The following is an 18,292-nucleotide window of genomic DNA, read 5'->3' as shown; positions in this document are numbered from 1 at the left end:
GATCAATTTTTCTCAATACGGTTACAGTGGCATGTAAACGCAAAATGTAAGGTAATGAAATACGGTAAATCAAAGAATATGGGTAAATATGCAGTAAATATGAAAGCCTCTGCTGTGGATGCTCGATCGTAATTTGTTTCACAAGTGTTCCTGGCAGGCTGGGTGCACAAATAGCTGATCTCGCGGGATATCGTACTTTGCGAGAGTCAAGACTGTTGGAAGTTGTAAGCGAAGCTGAAATATATGGAAATCGTGCCGTTGGCAAAAAGTACAATGTTGATGAATCGTGTATTCGTGATTGGCGGAAGAAGAAGGAATAACTTCTAAAAAGTAACGGCAATCGCAGAGCATTCCGTGGGCGGAGTGCAGTGCTTCTGGAAATTGAAGAACGTCTCCACAAATTTGTGATAGAAAAACGTGAGTTAGTATATGGTGTTTCTAGTGAAATGTGTCAACTGAAAACACTAGAGATCTCAAACTCAAAACACAGGGTTTTACTACAAGCCACGGATGGATCTGAAACTTTTATCGGAGAATGGGATTGTGCATTCGGAGACTTACGTCTCTCTGGGGCGTATGAAGAAAAATTAACGGCTTTTCAGCGTCACATTATTCATTTGAGGAAGCAAAATTCTTATTTGCTGTCGCACATTGGGAATGCTGACCAGACACCTGTCTATTTTGAAATGCCATTGAAAAATACAGTGGATACGAAGGGTTCTAAAGTGTAACCATCAGAACAGGTATCATTAGTGTAGTCCGTGGGCCAAGACTTTCACACACGCGTAACGACTGTCGTTTGTTTACTCGCTCGCGGCCTTCTCGGAAAAGATGTTCTCCAGCAGTGCTCAGTGCTGTCAACGTCTGTACTTAGGTACTATGCTTCGATACCTGGTGGTGGTGATTATTGTTACACACGGTTAGAATAGGCTCTGGACAAGATTCTTGCCGTGCAGACAGTTAGGATAGGATCTGGACAAGATTCTTGCCATGTGGACGGTTAGGATAGGATCTGGACCATACCACTGGCTGGACGGTTAGAAGCCGCGAAGTGGCCCTAGGCCTCTAGTTTCGTGAGGAAACATGATTGGCGCTTTTATTGTGCTGCGGTTGGTAACGGATTATGATTAACTTTCTTCACGGGAAGGAGATCACATTTACAAGTAGCTACTTCAGAAATGAAAATGGCGTGTAATCCTAATTAGGTTATAAAAGTAAATGTACTTCTAGGGGTGGGATGGTGGATTTGGTGTGAATTAATAGCGAACAGGTGGTAACGAAAAATAACGATGCACGGTAATGTGGTGCATATTGGCGAATGGAACCAAACTCCCTCCATATGTGGTTTTGAAAAGGAAAACACTTCTGAAAGGAAACTTGTTGTCCGGTGTTACTGTTAGAACACGAGTCCGGCTGGATGGACAGTGCGTTAGTTGGCAACGTCACCCAGGAGCTTTGTTACAAAAATGAAACATGCTTGCGATGGACAGTTACCGAGGATATACAATTGACGCCATAAAAGATATGATGAGAAAAGGAAAAACCGATCTTGCGACAATTCCTGGAGGATTCACTTCTATTCTACAGCCGTTGGATGTGTGCGTACACCGGCCTTTCAAAACTGCAATGAAACAGTTGTACACTGAATGGATGTCACATGGTGATCACGTGTTAACACCAACCGGATGAGTGAAGAGGCCCGATGTGGGACTAATATGTAGCTGGATCAAGACTGCATAGGCGTGCATTCCCAACAATCTAGTGTCCAAAAGTTTTAAGAAATGTGGAATTTCAAATTCAGTGGATGGTAATGAGGACAAATATTTGTGGAAAGATGCCGGCGACCAAAGTTCCTATGGGGAAACGTCAGATGACGACGGTGAATTGTGAATGATCTGTGCATTGGACCAATTTTATTCACCTTTTTTTGTGATTATTTTCTTAATTGTAAGCTGTTTGAATTTATATTTGTGGTATATTTGAAGAAAATTAAATAGGTATGTAAGATATTGGATTTTAAAATTTTTTTCCCGTATTTTGCCGTTTCAAATTTAGGGTGCTGGTCTTATTCGGTGGTATTCGGGATTATACGGTATGTAAAAACAGGCTAAGATCCCCTGGAAAAGGTGTGCTTTCTACTGAAACCTCGATTTAAGGTAAACCCCCTTTTAAATATCACGCCCCTGCAAAATCATTATTTAGGGGTTCTACTGTAGTCTCAACTGTGAATGTTACGGCTATTAAAAGCTACCTTCCCACAGGAATTTCTACAGAAGTTTCAATTTTAGACAACTTGGTACATACAAATTTATTTTTTAAATCTAACCTGCTTCAATCCCCTTTGTGTAAGGGCAGAGCACTCCATGTATTTGACAGCACGGATTTTATTGGCCAATTTTTGTCCCTGCTCTCGCTTGATAGGAGATAAGCCTTGTTCCGCAAGAGCTGTTAATGTTTCACGATCATCACGAAGATCAATCTTAGTGCCTAAAACAAAATTATTACAAATACATTCACATTCCATTCTCCAATATATTCTTACCTTCAGAAAATATAAAATTTCTTGTTACAAAAATATTATGATGAAATTCTAATTATATATGCAATGAAGTGGGGGAAATCTACATACCAACTAATATCATAGGTGCATCTGGACAATGATGTTTTATTTCAGGATACCATTTCGAAGTAACATTCTCGAAAGACGATGGACTTGTTACACTGAAGCAGATTAAAAACACATCGGTCTGCAAAAAGAACAAATAAACATCAGTGGTTGTTAACAGAAAAAGAACTGACGGCAATATTGTCTAATCCCAGTCTTCACAGCTATACATTATTAATAACTGAAACATGAAAAACGAGTTTTAGTAAGTGTATAAACTCCAGGCTGCACCCACAGCGTGCTTTATTTCTAGCCTACTCCCAATGCTGAGTGTAGGGCATAAGTTTTACATTACAGTAAAAACATCACAACTTTTGTAGGCTACATTCGGTACCGGTTTCGACAGATTCCCTGTCATCATCAGCCGAGAATAATTAAACAAAGACAAGTATAGATCATGATTCTTATGGTGTGATTACAATGGTGGATTAAAAATATACATTATATGATTAAAATAGTATATATATATATATATATATATATATATATATATATATATATATATATCATCATCATCCTTCCAAGTATTGGGCCATGTGACCCGTTACGGTCTTGCATTTTACTTTTTGCAAGACTTGAAAGCAATCAAATGTCCTTCCGACGGGTTGCTAGCCTGAAGGAATATATATATATATATATATATATAAGTCTCAAACTAAAAGCAGTTGAACGGAAACAATATACTATATCGGACACACAAAGGGCTTCCAGGTCGGAGAGGATGAAAAAGTTCTGGGAGAAGAAGAAGAAGAAATTAACTCAAATGTATTGATTTCAGTGCTCCAATGTGGGCGTAAAATATGTAAATAATAATAAATAAATAATATATATATATATATATACACAAATAAAAGGTAAGTAAAATGGGAATGGTCATTATTCTATGAGGTGTACACCTTAATATTTCTAATTAAAAGGTTAATTTGTTAAAAGAAATTTTGTTCTTGTAATATATAATTAGGGCCTATAGTGAAATTTGATTGTAGGCTTAAATCTGTAATATTTTAACTTTTTGACCAGTCAATTCATTGAAGTTATGTAGCCATGTTTGACACATTAAAAAGGTAAACAAACATTTAGTCGAATGGTGTTCCACATAAAATATGTACAATAAAATTCGATTGGAGCTTCAACTTGGACTTAAGAATGGAAGAATTATATTAATGTTCAATGCAAGCAGAAATAGATGAGTTAATTTTTTCACTATGTATTGATGTTGATAGTTAGATCCATTGAACAGTTCAATATGTCGATTTGTATTCTGGAATGGTTTACATTATTTTGAGGAATAGTAATTGAGGTTCTTGCTAAGGTGGTACTTGAAGATCTTGTGTTGTAAGTTGTGAATACTCCGATACATCTACTACCAACTTGGCACCTGAGGTTCCGACTTGGATCAGGATCTTTCCAAATCATTTATGTATTCACAACTTACAACACAAGATCTTCAAGTACCACCTTAGCAAGAACCTCAATTACTATTCCTCAAAATAATGTAAACCATTCCAGAATACAAATCGACATATTGAACTGTTCAATGGATCTAACTATCAACATCAATACATAGTGAAAAATTTAACTCATCTATTTCTGCTTGCATTGAACATTAATATAATTCTTCCATTCTTAAGTCCAAGTTGAAGCTCCAATCAAATTTTATTGTACATATTTTATGTGGAACACCATTCGACTAAATGTTTGTTTACCTTTTTAATGTGTCAAACATGGCTACATAACTTCAATGAATTGACTGGTCAAAAAGTTAAAATATTACAGATTTAAGCCTACAATCAAATTTCACTATAGGCCCTAATTATATATTACAAGAACAAAATTTCTTTTAACAAATTAACCTTTTAATTAGAAATATTAAGGTGTACACCTCATAGAATAATGACCATTCCCATTTTACTTACCTTTAATTTGTGTACTTGTCCTGACTGACTGACTGACTGACTGATTCATCATCGCCGAGCCAAAACTACTGGACATAAAGAAATGAAATTTTGGACATAGATTCATATTAAGATGTAGGTGCTCGCTAAGAGAGGATTTTTGGATATTCCTTCGCTAAGGGGCTGAAAAGGGGGTTGAAATTTAAAAATGAGTGTATCAATATCTCAGAACTTTAAAAGTTTACAGATGTAAAAATTGGTATTTAGAATCTTCTTTAAAAATAAGGAAACACGTATTCTTTTATTTTCAGAAAATTCCAATAGGAGGGGTAAAAAACAGTGAAAAAGGGGTTGAATGCCTTTAATCAGGATACTAGTACCTATATACAGAAACTGAAGATATTACAGACCTGAAAATTGGTACTTTTGATCTCTTTTAAAAATAAAGAAACACATATTTTTTGTTTTTGGAAAATCCAATTAATGGGGGGTGAAAAGGGGGGTGCATTTTTAAAATGAGTGCATCTATATCTCAAAACTTTTAAAGTTTACAGATGTAAAAATTGGTATTTAAAATCTCCTTTAAAAATAAAGAAACACATATTCTTTTGTTTTTGGAAAATCCCAATAGGAAGGGTGTAAAAGGGTGAATAATGGGTTGAATGCCTTTAATGAGGCTACTTATATTTCAGAACCTGAAGATATTATAGACCTGAAAATTGGTATTTGGGATCTACTTTAAAAGTAAAGGAACACGTATTTTTTCGTTTTTGGAAAATCCAAATATTGGGGGGTGAAAATGGGGGGGTGAGATTTTTAAAATGAGTGTGTCTACATCTTAAAACTTTAAAATTTACAGATGTAAAAATTAGTAGTTAGAATCTCCTCTAAAAATAAAGGAAGGCGTATTTTTTTGTTTCCTGTAAATCCCAATAGGAGGGGTGTAAAAGGGTGAAAATGGGTTGAATGCCTTTAATGAGGATACATATATCTCAGAAACGGAAGATATTACAGAACTGAAAATTTGTATAAGGGATCTCCTTTAAAAATAAAGAAACATGTATTTTTTAGTTTTTGGAAAATCCAATTAATGGCGGTTAAACAGGAGTGACAAATTGGGGTGAATTTTTTGAAAGACTATATCTTCAGAATAGCTTGGAAACGTAAAATGTAACAGACGTAAAAAGTGGGTGTTTGGAATCTCCTGTAAATGTAAAGAAACATACGTGATTTGTTTTTGGAAACTCCACTTAAGGGGAACTCAAAAGGGGTGAAATTTTAAAATGAGAACTTTTACGGTATATCTAAAACAACTTAACATGTTACAGAAGTGAAAACTGGTACTTTTTATCTCTATTAAACATAAAGAAACGTGTATTTTTAGTTTTCGGAAATACCACTTTGGTGGAGGGGGGGTAAAAGTAACTGAAAATGGTGTTGAATTCTTTTAATTAGGCTACTGATATCTCAAAAATGAAGATGTTACAGACGTGAAATTTTTTATTTGCAATCTGTTTTAAAAGGAAAGAAACACGTATTCTCGGAAAATCCAATGAAGTGGGGGGTGTGAAGGAATTGAAAAATTAATTGACTTAATTGTATGAGAATACATACATCTAATAGAAACTAAAGTTGTTACAGACGTGAAAATTCGTATTAGGATCTCCTTTAAAAACAAAGAAAAACGCGTTTTGGGGGAAAACCATCTTGGGGGGCGGGAGTGTAAAGGAGTTGAATTCCTTTCATGTGGACATATGAATCAAACACTTAAGAAGTTAGAGTCGTAATAATTGGAATTTAGAAGATCCTTTACTATTAAAGAAACAAGTATTTTTTGCGGGAAAGTTCACTTGGGGGGGGGGGGGGGGAAGCAGTTGGAAATGAAGTGAAAAAAGTGAACTATTTTTATGGGGATACATAAAACTGAAGGTAATAGACGTGAACATTGGTGTTTGGAATCTCCTTTAAACTTAAAGAAACACGCCTTCTTTTATTTTTTTGGGGGGGGGGGTTGGCGGTAAATAAACTTAACGGTGGTGGGGTGTAAAAGGAGGTGAGACCTATTGATTTTTCTGTTCTTAATGTACTTATAAGGATCCTCCGTTGCTCAGGCGGCAGCGCGCCGGCCTCTCACAGCTGGGTTCCGTGGTTCAAATCCCGGTCACTCCATGTGACATTCGTGCTGGACGAAACGGAGGCGGGACAGGTTTTTCTCCGGATACTCCGGTTTTCCCTGTCATTATTCATTCCAGCAACACATAATAGTAATAATAATAATAATAATAATAATAATAATGTCGTCAAATGTGCTGACCACGCTGGAAACGGCTCCTGGACGGGTAATGACTAAGAATGCAGTCCGGCCGCGGGTTCAGTGCCACCAAGGCACCCAATATGACACCACGCCGTATCTTCTGAAGGATTTTATCCATATTAAAAATGATTATAGGAAAAGATAGCAAAGATTTACGGACCCAACTGACCGGGAGGAATACCTGAGCCTAACCCGGGAAGTACGAAATCGATTGCTGGAAAGGAAGATTGAAAAATGGGAGGAAACGTGCCGTAATCTAATAGAAAACGAGTCAGATAGGGAATTTTGGTGGATTCTCGCAGAAAACGAGTCAGATCGCGAATTTCGGCGGATTATATATCTAAAACAATAAGCATTCAATTATAAATTTCAGTATAATACCGTAGCAAAGCACGGGTATCTTGCTAGTATATATATATATATATATACTATTTTAATCATATAATGTATATTTTTCCACCATTGTAATCACACCATAAGAATCATGATCTATACTTGTCTTTGTTTAATTATTCTCGGCTGATGATGATAGGGAATCTGTCGAAACCGGTACCGAATGTACAAAAGTTGTGATGTTTTAACTGTAATGTAAAACTTTCACACAATATATAATATTGAAAAGGTGGAACTTATTGTCCTTTCTTTGATGTAAATGAATTTCACTATAATTTCCAAATGGACAGGCAAAAAAAAAAAATGCACAATAACATATTACAGTACATACAAATTAGATGCTAACCTCATTATCCCTGGACAGCTGAACGTCAGTAATGTGACTTTGTGTAATAGTCACCCCATGCATTCACATGTCGGCATATTATCAGTAATTACATTAACAACGTCACTATCCTCACTGAAAGTTATAGCAAACTCATCCTCTGTATTACTCTCACACTCTGAAATACTTTCCCTGCCATTAACAACAAGTAAATTAGCTATTTCTGTGTCATCAACAGCTCCCTCAGGACCTGCCATGTTTACAAACAATAATTAATCATTAATTAATGTTATTTGTTTTACGTCAAACTAACTACTTTTTAAGGTCTTCGAAGACGCTGAGGTGCCGGAATTTAGTCCCGCAGGAGTTCTTTTGCGTGCCAGTAAATCTACCGACACGGGGCTGTCGTATCTGAGCACCTTCAAATACCACCGGACTGAGCCAGGATCGAACCTGCCAAGTTGGGGTTAGAAGGCCAGCGCCTTAACCGTCTGAGCCACTCAGCCTGGCTGTTTACAAACAAACCTCAAACATGCGTACATAGTTCTTAAAAATAAATGACTGCAAATATATGCAACAGGAGCCTCTGTGGCTCAGGCGGCAGTGCGCCGTCCTCTCACCGCTGGGTTCCGTGGTTCAAATCCCGGTCACTCCACAGCAGAATTGTGCTGGACAAAGCGCAGGTGGGACAGGTTTTTATCCGAGTACTCCGGTTTTCCCTGTCATCTTTCATTCCAGCAACACTCTCCATCATTTCATTTCATTAACCATTCATAAATCATTGCCCCAGAAGAGTGCAACAGACTTCGGCAGCCGGCACAATTCTCATCCTCGCCGCTAGAAGAGGGCTTCATTCATTCCAGACTCGGTCAAATGACTGGAAACAGACTGTGGATTAAATATATATGTGCGACATCTCTTGGCAATAATAGATAGCTTGAAGTATAGCCAAAACTGCCATAACAGTTCAAAAGGAACTTCAGTTTTAAATACGGACAGCAACAATGGACATTAATTCCGTACAAGACATTATGGCAGGCTAGTCAATTTCAAGTTATATTTCATTTTTTAACATTGAAGACAAAAGTTTTTGCAAGAAGTGAGGTCAATTTGTGTAAATAATGTATATATATACATCTTTTTAGTTTCTCAAACAGTCTTTAAAAAGGCATCGGCTTCTTCCAATTTTTTCAGTTTCTGATTTTGAGTTATCTACCACATGATTTTATGGCTGATGAAGTCTGAAATAGAGATGAATCATGTACCTAAACATTTTTAATATGTTTTTATTTAAATAGTTCACTTGTAAAGTGATGTGTATTGATTGGGTGGACCAAACCTAACATTGTTTCATAGTTTTAACTGTATCAGTACGGATCTACACGACGAAGTTCGTAAAAAAATAATAATCGTATAGCCAAAAGTTGCCTCTTCCTGCCATCTTACGAATAAAGCAAATAACTATTACGAAATCAGCATGGCAGGCATTTCATATTGTCCCTGTCAAATTTGGTGAATTCGAAGCATACCTATAAGCGGGTCTCGAACATTTTGTTAGAAAACAAGGGTGAGATTTTGATCGTCAGCGAGCTATTTTCAGTGTGTAATAAACTGGATTCGCAAGTTCCTAGCAAGAGCGAAGCATTGATCGCCGAGCACGTCGATCACAGCAAGGGGGAAGGTCATGTGGCCAACAGGTTTCTTGAGGCATGCTCAGCGTGCAGGGGGGCGAGCAATTACCTCTACAAAATTCCAGAATAGTCTCAGCCAAAAATGTGACACTTATGGACCAATAAACTTCCTCAGAAAAACGACACACCCCCAAGCCAAAAACTATAAGACTTCGAGCACACATGCTCTTATCCTCTTTTTACTTCGTCTTCCGGACAGCTGACTACAACTTGGACTACGTCTTAATTAGCGAGGCTAAATTCTTACGGACAGCCGCCCACTCTGCAACTTACAATAGTTGAACATTGCCGAGTGGTGTATTTTCAAGCTTCAAATATAAGTTAAGTGTAACATTCAATGTTTGACTGGAGTTTCGACTGGGTGGTGCACTTTCTAATTTGATTGTGTTTAGTTACAGCTAAAATCCAACCTGCACGAGAAGAAGACTCAAGTTATCGGTATCGTCGTCAGCCTCAAAATGGATCCAGTTACATCAAGAGGAACATCATTCACATTGTGGGATGTCAACTCCTGTACCATCATAAATTGCTAAATATGTAAGGCGATTCTAGCATTGGGGAGGTGCACGTGACGAAGCTGATGGAATCAAGAAGACGTCGACCAGGAATCGAACCTCATCATAAAATGTAAGTACATTTGATTGTAATATATCTATCAATCTGTATAGAAACTAGATGATCTTTCTTCTCTAGCAAGTAGGTCTAGTAAAATTTGCAATATTTAGATATATTTCCACACTTCCATTTCTTGAAGGTGGCAAGGTAGACTAGTTATATGTGTGAACAAGATTTTGAACTCTATTAGAGTAGTTAAATGTAGTTGATCACCTGAATGATTTTCAATTGCAGATCTATACTTAAAAATAATTGACCTCATGTTTAATATTCGATTTAAACTACAATTGTGATATTTTGAGGTATTGTGAGATGGAATTAAACGTGGTTCTAGTGATTAGAGTTGAATTGAGTTTCATCTGTGCTTAGTCCGACAATTCTTTTGAATTGTGACATCTGCTTTCATGTTAATTTCGAGGTAGCTGATAGACGTAATCATCATCATTAATAATAATAATAATAATAATAATAACAACAACAACAACAATAATGTTAAATTACAAGATCGGGTTAAACAGTGAATTAATGGTCATAAGCTATAAAAGTGATAGATTATTTTTGAAGAAGTTTTTTAACGTGCTGTATTTATGAATTTGCCTGGAATATTGGTAATACCGTGGGATAAGATTATAATGTATTTAAGCTTGTGTCTTGAGAACACAGCATGTTAGTGGAATTTTGAGCACGTTTTGGGCACAGTTCTTATGTGTAAAAATAAAAATAATTGAGGCTTACGGACCACGTGCTAGTAATTTAAGATATGGCCCACCTGATGGTAGTGATTACTGTTTTATATCAGATCTTCGAATAATACTCTTAATTTAGGACCAATCATTGTCGTATGTGAATAATTCACTCTATAAAAGTGATACAATTGGATCACATACCACATGCAAAGTTGAGTGTGCAATTAACCTCTGTTCATCCATGCAATTTCACCTGACCAAGAATAAAAATCATGTAATGGTAATAATATGCCCAGGATTCGAATGTAAATAATGTACATAAATTTTCGTGTAACCATCGTGTGAATGTGGTAGTTAGCAATGTTTTCTAATGTCAGTTGTGCATATTGTGTTTTAATCTGGTCATGGGTTCACCTCAGTGATCAAGATTACTTTGGTGTTGTCTTTGTCGATTTGTTGGTTCTGTGGAAGTGTTCAATGAAACATTATTGAAATTATAGTAGAGTAACGTCAAGATCTAGGTTTTCTTTTTATTTTGAATTTAATTCAGATTAATAAGATCATTTAGTTTAAAAGCAAAGGCAAAGATTTAAAATAATGAGCAGTTAAAATTAATCTGTGATTAGTTTGAATATTCAATGATCAATGTAGATCAAAGACTTAATGAGTAACTCAGGGAGATACTGATTGATAACGCATTAGTTAATTTAAAGAAGTCATAACTAATTAATAGTTAAATAATGAGAGCAATTTAACCTCTGTCAACATGATCATGTGATTAGATAAAATGGCATAAAGGATCGTTAAGAGAGGTGTTAATCATATAATTACCATGTGGATAATTTGAAATTTTGAATTTATTTGTTATTGAAAATAGGAGGTCTTTTGCCAGTTATTATGTAAATATTAGAATGAGTTAGGGAGTTCCATTTAATTTCCCATTTTGAAGCCAGTGAAGGCCTGATTTTTTAATTTATTGTTTGTCAGAACGTAACCTTTGCCTATGTGGATGAAGAACAAATTTAATTTCTGTACAGTCCGATCAAAAATCAACTTCGTGAAAATATTAATGTACCAACGCAATGGATTGACATGGTGAACAGCCCCCTACAGTGTTCTCTCAGAGCAACCACATTGAAAGCTTTAGATAGGGAAGAATGGCGGAGTATGGTTCATTGGCTAGAGGGCTGAATATTATGATAGTCACGACGCCTCAGTCATGAGGCAAAACGAAGAATATATATTAAATGTCAGAAATGTTGTTTGAATTTATTCTTTGTTTGGTCGACAATCCTATTCCTTTAAAATGCCTCTGAAATAATGTCAGCCGGTGAACGAGCGTTCCCCCTTGGGATCTCTCGCTCACAGACTGGGTTCAGCCAAGGTAAAAGGGGGCAATATGTCACGGCACACCATTGCGTCATACACACTGTGATCATAGCAGACCAGCAGGCACACCGTTGCACTGTACATGCTAGTGGGGGAGGGGGAGTTAATATGTCAATAGGTCTACTGGTATGAATGTGCCATATTTAAGCACTCTTAGTTGCCGAATCTGCAACAATTTGATCTTGCAATTTCATACCTGCCAACCTTTCCGATTTACCTGGAAACTTTCCGTTTTCTAACCTGTCTTCCGATTTTCAGATTAATTTTTAATTCTTCCTATTTTTGACCAATATAACCTCCAGTACGGTCAATACTCTTACCCCAGGATAAAGGATAAATTCTTCTGTGCTTGTGTAATGTACCCAACCTCATTTTCAAGTGTATTTATTTGATACTTGATTTCACAAGTGTATCGACCGTCACCTTTGTGTATAGCGTTTCCTGCTCGGTACAGCAGCGTGTGTGCTGTTCAGCTGGAAATTCAGGACGACAATCGTCCTACAAGCAAGAGAGGCTAGCACACGCTAGCGACTCAGTTAATAGGGACGAAAGAATGAGTTTCTTATTGTGCGGTTCGCGCACTATTAACATTTCTGTGCGTAATTTCATTGGAGTTGTAGGCCACATGTTTTTTCCAGCGGTTCTGTGTTTTCCCCCTTGTAAAAGTTGTATGTTAATAATGTATGAGACATAACGATCTGTTTTGTATGAGGTAATTTCATGCATTTCAGTGCATTTTTGTTCATTCTTACTTCAAATTTTTAATGAGTTGAAAGTATTTCAGGAAGTTGGATCAGTGACAGTTTCTGGTACTTTCTTTCCAGGTTATGGTCAAAAATATAAAAACGTCATCTCCAAGTGTTCACAGATACCTATAAAATTAAATTTCCGTTCATTATACAGTCTAATAAAGGAAACTATTATGCGGTTTGTTGCATGTGTCGGTGTGATATAAATACAGTCGATCCTCAATATCTCGAATCACCTTGGGAGATAAATTTTATTTCGAGTTATCAAAATTTCGAGATATAGAGAATTCCGTTTTTGAACATGTATAGCACATAATTGAATCACATGTATCTATGGGCTTTTAACACATTATTTTTAACAGAACTTAAAAATATACAAAGAAACTATTTTATGGCATTACTTTAATTATAATCCTTATTATAGTAACTTTTTAGAGGACAGGATACAGTACATACAGTAGTGAAACAAGAAACATAGCTCCATTAACACCTTTGGAAAAAAAATAAGTTTGTCTCTTCTGCTTGTTACGGTTAACCTTTCCTCCCTTCACGTTGAAACTTTTTGTCAATACCACGCAGGCAAGTTTCTTAAATGGAGCTTGTCATCTGCGACTTCTGCGCTTGCGTTTGTATGTGACCGGTAATTAACTGACACCCAAGAAACAGTGAGGCTTTGCTGATTTTTCAATCACTAGAAGTTTTTTTTTTTCGGTTCCCGTCATATTAGTTCCCAGCTTCACTGTAACCCTTTCTCTACTTATTAACTGTTCCTCACAACCCACAAATGTTGTACTGCACAGTTAATGTTGCACAAAACTCAAGTTAGAGTATTTTTTGCTTCAAGTCATTGAAAAAATACACGTGAAAAATAGACAAACAGCTGCAAAATTTAAGTTGCTTCGAGATACTGAAAATTCGAGTAATGGACGTTTGAGATAAGGTTCGACTGTATTATTATTCGTATGTATGTGTCATAAATGAGAGTGATTAGGTACATTTTCTTGTTTTTTTAGTTTAAGATTTAAAATTTAATAGTCAATTCACATTGTAACTGTAGATATGTATGCCTTTTATCCTGTCCTTTTTTCACCTAGACCGTGGCACAATATATGTGATGAAATCCAAGAATTAAAAAATCTTCCTATTTTTGATTTCTAAAAATTGGCAGGTATGCAACTTTAAGCAGAGGAAGTGAATGCCTTAACTATGTTATGCAGCAGGAAACCACCTATACTACAATCAATTAAAGAGTAATGGATTTATGAGAAGACACTGTACCACTGCATTTGAAGGAAAAATACCTTAAGTATACAATGAATTTTCAAACTAAAGAACAGGAGTGAAATTTCAATTACTAGTTCGTATGCTAAGAAATAATATACAGTACTGTATTACCTAAAGTGGGAGAACGTCAGTATCAGTAAGACTGAGCCTGTCGTGCAATTGATTTCAACTGAGTAATTCCTTGTTATAAAACTTTGGGTAGTGTGTAAGGATTATGTGACTAATTATACCATTTAATAACAGTATTAAGTTTAACCCATTAATAACTTTCTTCAGTACAGTTGTATATGATGAAACATTGGTGTGAAAAATAACATTCTCTGCCAGCACCACATTTCAAAAGAACTGATTTTCTTCAGGTTTGTACCACGAAGTCCACATTTTGGCTCCATAAAGGAAAATGAAAATACCAGACTGGATACTACTCTCATTTTCAGTGGTAACAAGATAGAGTGATTCCTCCATAAATTGGACAAATTCCTCATTACATTTTTGGCCACAGCTATTCTCTTAATCAGCAGCACAGCTACCTGAACTAGAAAAGACTCAACCAAAGTTTTGCATTTCTGAGACGTTCTCCAATTCCTTGAAGATGTCTGCGCTGGCTAATTTCTCGGCTCTTACAACACTAATTAGTTTGGTCTTGTTCAGGTTAATTTGTAGTCCCATTTGATCAGACATTTATGACATGAGAAATGACCTCTGCAATTTTCTTCTCGTCAATAGCAATGACAACAGTATCATCTGTGTAAGTAGGTTGGATATTTTCTTACCAGCAATGGGAAATCCACCATCCCATACCTGAAGTGCAGCTCTCATTATGTACTCGCCATAGATATTGAATAGCACAGGTGATAGTAATACCGCTCTGCCGGACACCTTTCTGGATCTTGAAATTCCCAGACTGTTTGCCATTCATTTGAACCATAGCTGAATTGGCTTCATACAAATCCCTTATCAGCCAAGCCAGATATGTAGAAATACCCATTTCCAACTGACGGATGTTTAGCCTAATATCTGTTCTCTTGTGCCTTTACCTCAGTCAGCACAATTATACCCGGTGTAAGATATGTTTCATACCTGTGGATAAGACAGTGGTCGTAGCCTGTCATAATCCTCTTGACCTGCTGTGTCCCAAAGGCCCAGACTAACAGGTATTCCATCCACCACCATAGGAGCAGAGTAATTATCAAACCTACAATAAAGAATGGATTTCTACATTGTTTCACAGCTCATAAAAAAAAGACATTAAAAAGGTTCACATTTAACTCAAAATAAAATGCTGTCTGTATATTTTGTGAAAGATGATGAGGTGAATGTGAAATATCATGATTAATTACTAAAGAATGTCAACATAAAAATCAAATTAAAAATTGAATCATATTTTTTAAAAATCAGAAATTCTAATAGTACAATGTTTTTATTCAATTATACGAAAATGGTTTGAAAATCCATGCAAAGTCCAAGAGATGGCATCACTGGTGCGTATCGAGGTCACGTTTAGTTAGTAGCATCTCTTGAATGAACGCACACCAAGTTTCAGCCATATTGGTCTATTTCTTTGTGTTTGGCATTCGTGTGAATCAAGGAAGTCGAGTGATTTTCAAGAAATGGACGAAAAAGAATTTTTGTGGTGATTAAACATTACTTTATGAAAGGCAAAACACCTCAGGAGACTAAAGAGATGCTTGATAAACATTATGGTGACTGCACCTTCGATTAGAACAGTTTATAAGTGGTTTCAAAATTTTCGAACTGGCCATATGGACAAAAGTGACGCTGAACGTTCTGGACGGCCTGTGGAGGTTACGAATCCAGAAATCATTGATCAAATCCATGATATGGTGATGGATGACAGAAGAGTTAAGATGCGTGAGATTGCTGGTGCTGTGGGCATCTCGACTGAACGGGTACATAATATTTTGCATAAACATTTGGACATGAGAAAGCTATCCGCAAGATGGGTGCTGCGATTGCTCACGCTTGACCAAAAACGGAATCGTGTGAAGTGTTGCAAGGATGGTTTGCAGCTGTTCCAGAAGAATCCGAAGGACTTTAAGCATCGTTTCGTCACTGTGGATGTGGATGAAACATGGATACATTACTATACTCCTGAGACCAAACAATCTTCTTTTTTTTTTTTTTTTGCTACTTGCTTTACGTCCCACCGACACAGATAGGTCTTATGGCGACGATGGGACAGGAAAGGGCTAGGAGTGGGAAGGAAGCGGCCGTGGCCTTAATTAAGGTACAGCCCCAGCATTTGCCTGGTGTGAAAATGGGAAACCACGGAAAACCATTTTCAGGGCTGCCGACAGTGGGATTCGAACCTACTACCTCCCAAATACTGGATACTGCCTGCTCTTAAGCGACTGCAGCTATCGAGCTCGGTACCAAACAATCTAAACAATGGGTTACCAAGGGGGAACCTGCACCAAAAAAAGGTGAAGACTGTTCCTTCGGCCGGAAAGGCTATGGCGACTGTCTTTTGGGATTCGCAAGGGATAATCCTCATCGACTATCTGGAAAAAGGTAAAACTATTACAGGTGCCTATTATTCGTTATTGGACTGTCTGATAACCCGAGCTGCAAGAAAAATGCCCGCGATTGGCCCACAAGAAAGTCCTTTTCCATCATAACAACGCACCAGCACACACCTCAGCAGTTGTGGTCGCAAAATTAATGGAAATAGGATTCCAACTCGTTTCACATCCCCCCTATTCTCCAGACTTGGCTCCCGCGGACTACTATTTGTACCCCAATTTGAACAAATAGCTGGTGGGACAAAGATTTTATTCAAAAGAGGAGGTGATTGCAAACACTAATGGATATTTTGCAGACTTGGATAAATTCTATTATTCAGAAGGGATCAGCAAATTAGAACATCATTGGACGAAGTGTATAGGCCTGAAAGGAGACTATGTTGAAAAATAAAAAAGGTTTACCCCAAACACGTAAGTAGTTTTTCTTTTTGCACGGACTTTTCAAATGCGCATTCATACTATATTTAAGAGTGATTATTACATCAGTATATTTTGTACATAAAAACCGGTAGAATACTTAATTTTATACAAATACTAGCTCATGTACCCGTGCTTCACTACTGAACTCTACATTGTATACAGAATTCTAGGTAAAGTACTAATACACATTTGCATTGCTCTTTATGTTACTTGAGCAACACCATGGACAGGGTCGGCAATCACTGCTTCTCATGTAAAGTCCACGTTGGGGAGTTTTTATTACCATGGCAGGCCCAATTTCCTACTGCCAGTCACAGTTAAGTTTGGGAGTTTATATGATAATGGTAGGCCCTCTTGCCTACTCATCATCATGAATTCCTTCCACTGAGCCGGGTAGGATATTTAAGATCAATTACCTCCATTTATTACGGTCCTGGTATGTTTCTTTTCTCTCTAGGGCATCCCATGTTTCTCCTCTCTTCTCTGGGTCTCCTCTTATCTGATCTAACCACCCTTTTCCAGGGCTTCCAATTGGTCTTCGTCCCGGAACGATCTTTTCAATATACTTCCTTGATGTTTGAGTCACCTGCACCCGCTTAACACGTCCAGCCAGTCGTTAGTTTTTTCTTGAGTAGCTTTATGCCATTTTGTTGTACAAGGTTTTCTCTGTACTGAATTTAGAAATTTAGGAACGAGTTTTTGATGTAAACATTGTTTTAGGAAACTTATGTCTTTGCCAATTTTTGACAATTTAATCTTTAAGTTCAAATAGGCATTTGATTATTATTATTATTTTTTTGCCTGGTTGGCTAAATTACAGCTTATAAATCTCATATTTTATCCCGTATTGGCTCAACACAACTAAGGTTAAGTTATAAGTAGGTTCCCACTTTCCAATACTTATCAATTTCTATATAATAGTTTTATTAATTACATAATATAAACCAGCTTAATCTCTAGGACATGTTTCATTCCGATTATGGAACATCTTCAGCTAAAATTTTTGACAAAATGGCAAGACAATTAAAACACATTGATAGTTATGATGATACAATAGCTAAAAGATTTGACAAAATGGCACGAAAACCATTGCTAAAGTAGAACAAGTCATAGCTCAACTTCCAATAGATCAACAACTTGAAACTAAATTCGAAGTTAAAAAGAAACTTCAAGAATTATTTAAAGATCAGAAAGTTAACACACCCCTTTTACCTTCTACAGACATCAAAGGCTTAAAACAAAAAATAAAAGATAATGACCTCATAATAACAAAGGCGGATAAAGGTAATGTGTCAGTTATTATGCACAAAAAAGAAGACCTAG

General features: G+C 36.7%; 1 protein-coding gene across 1 annotated transcript in view; it reads right to left on the bottom strand.

Annotated features, from left to right (window-relative positions):
- Mtl (Rac family small GTPase Mtl) overlaps positions 1–18,292 on the bottom strand; it is an 82,188-nt gene that overhangs the window by 28,448 nt on the left and 35,448 nt on the right. The window contains exons 3-5 of the mRNA XM_067154038.2: positions 15,087–15,201; positions 2,630–2,747; positions 2,327–2,487 (exon numbers count right to left, since the gene is read on the bottom strand). Of these exons, the coding sequence (XP_067010139.1) occupies positions 2,327–2,487; positions 2,630–2,747; positions 15,087–15,201 (394 nt within the window). The remainder of the gene's footprint in view (positions 1–2,326; positions 2,488–2,629; positions 2,748–15,086; positions 15,202–18,292) is intronic.

Source organism: Anabrus simplex, chromosome 1 (assembly GCF_040414725.1).
Source record: "Anabrus simplex isolate iqAnaSimp1 chromosome 1, ASM4041472v1, whole genome shotgun sequence".
Lineage (NCBI taxonomy): Eukaryota > Metazoa > Arthropoda > Insecta > Orthoptera > Tettigoniidae > Anabrus > Anabrus simplex.
Note: the sequence above shows the minus strand (reverse complement) of the source record. Positions and strands in the feature narration are given on the sequence as shown.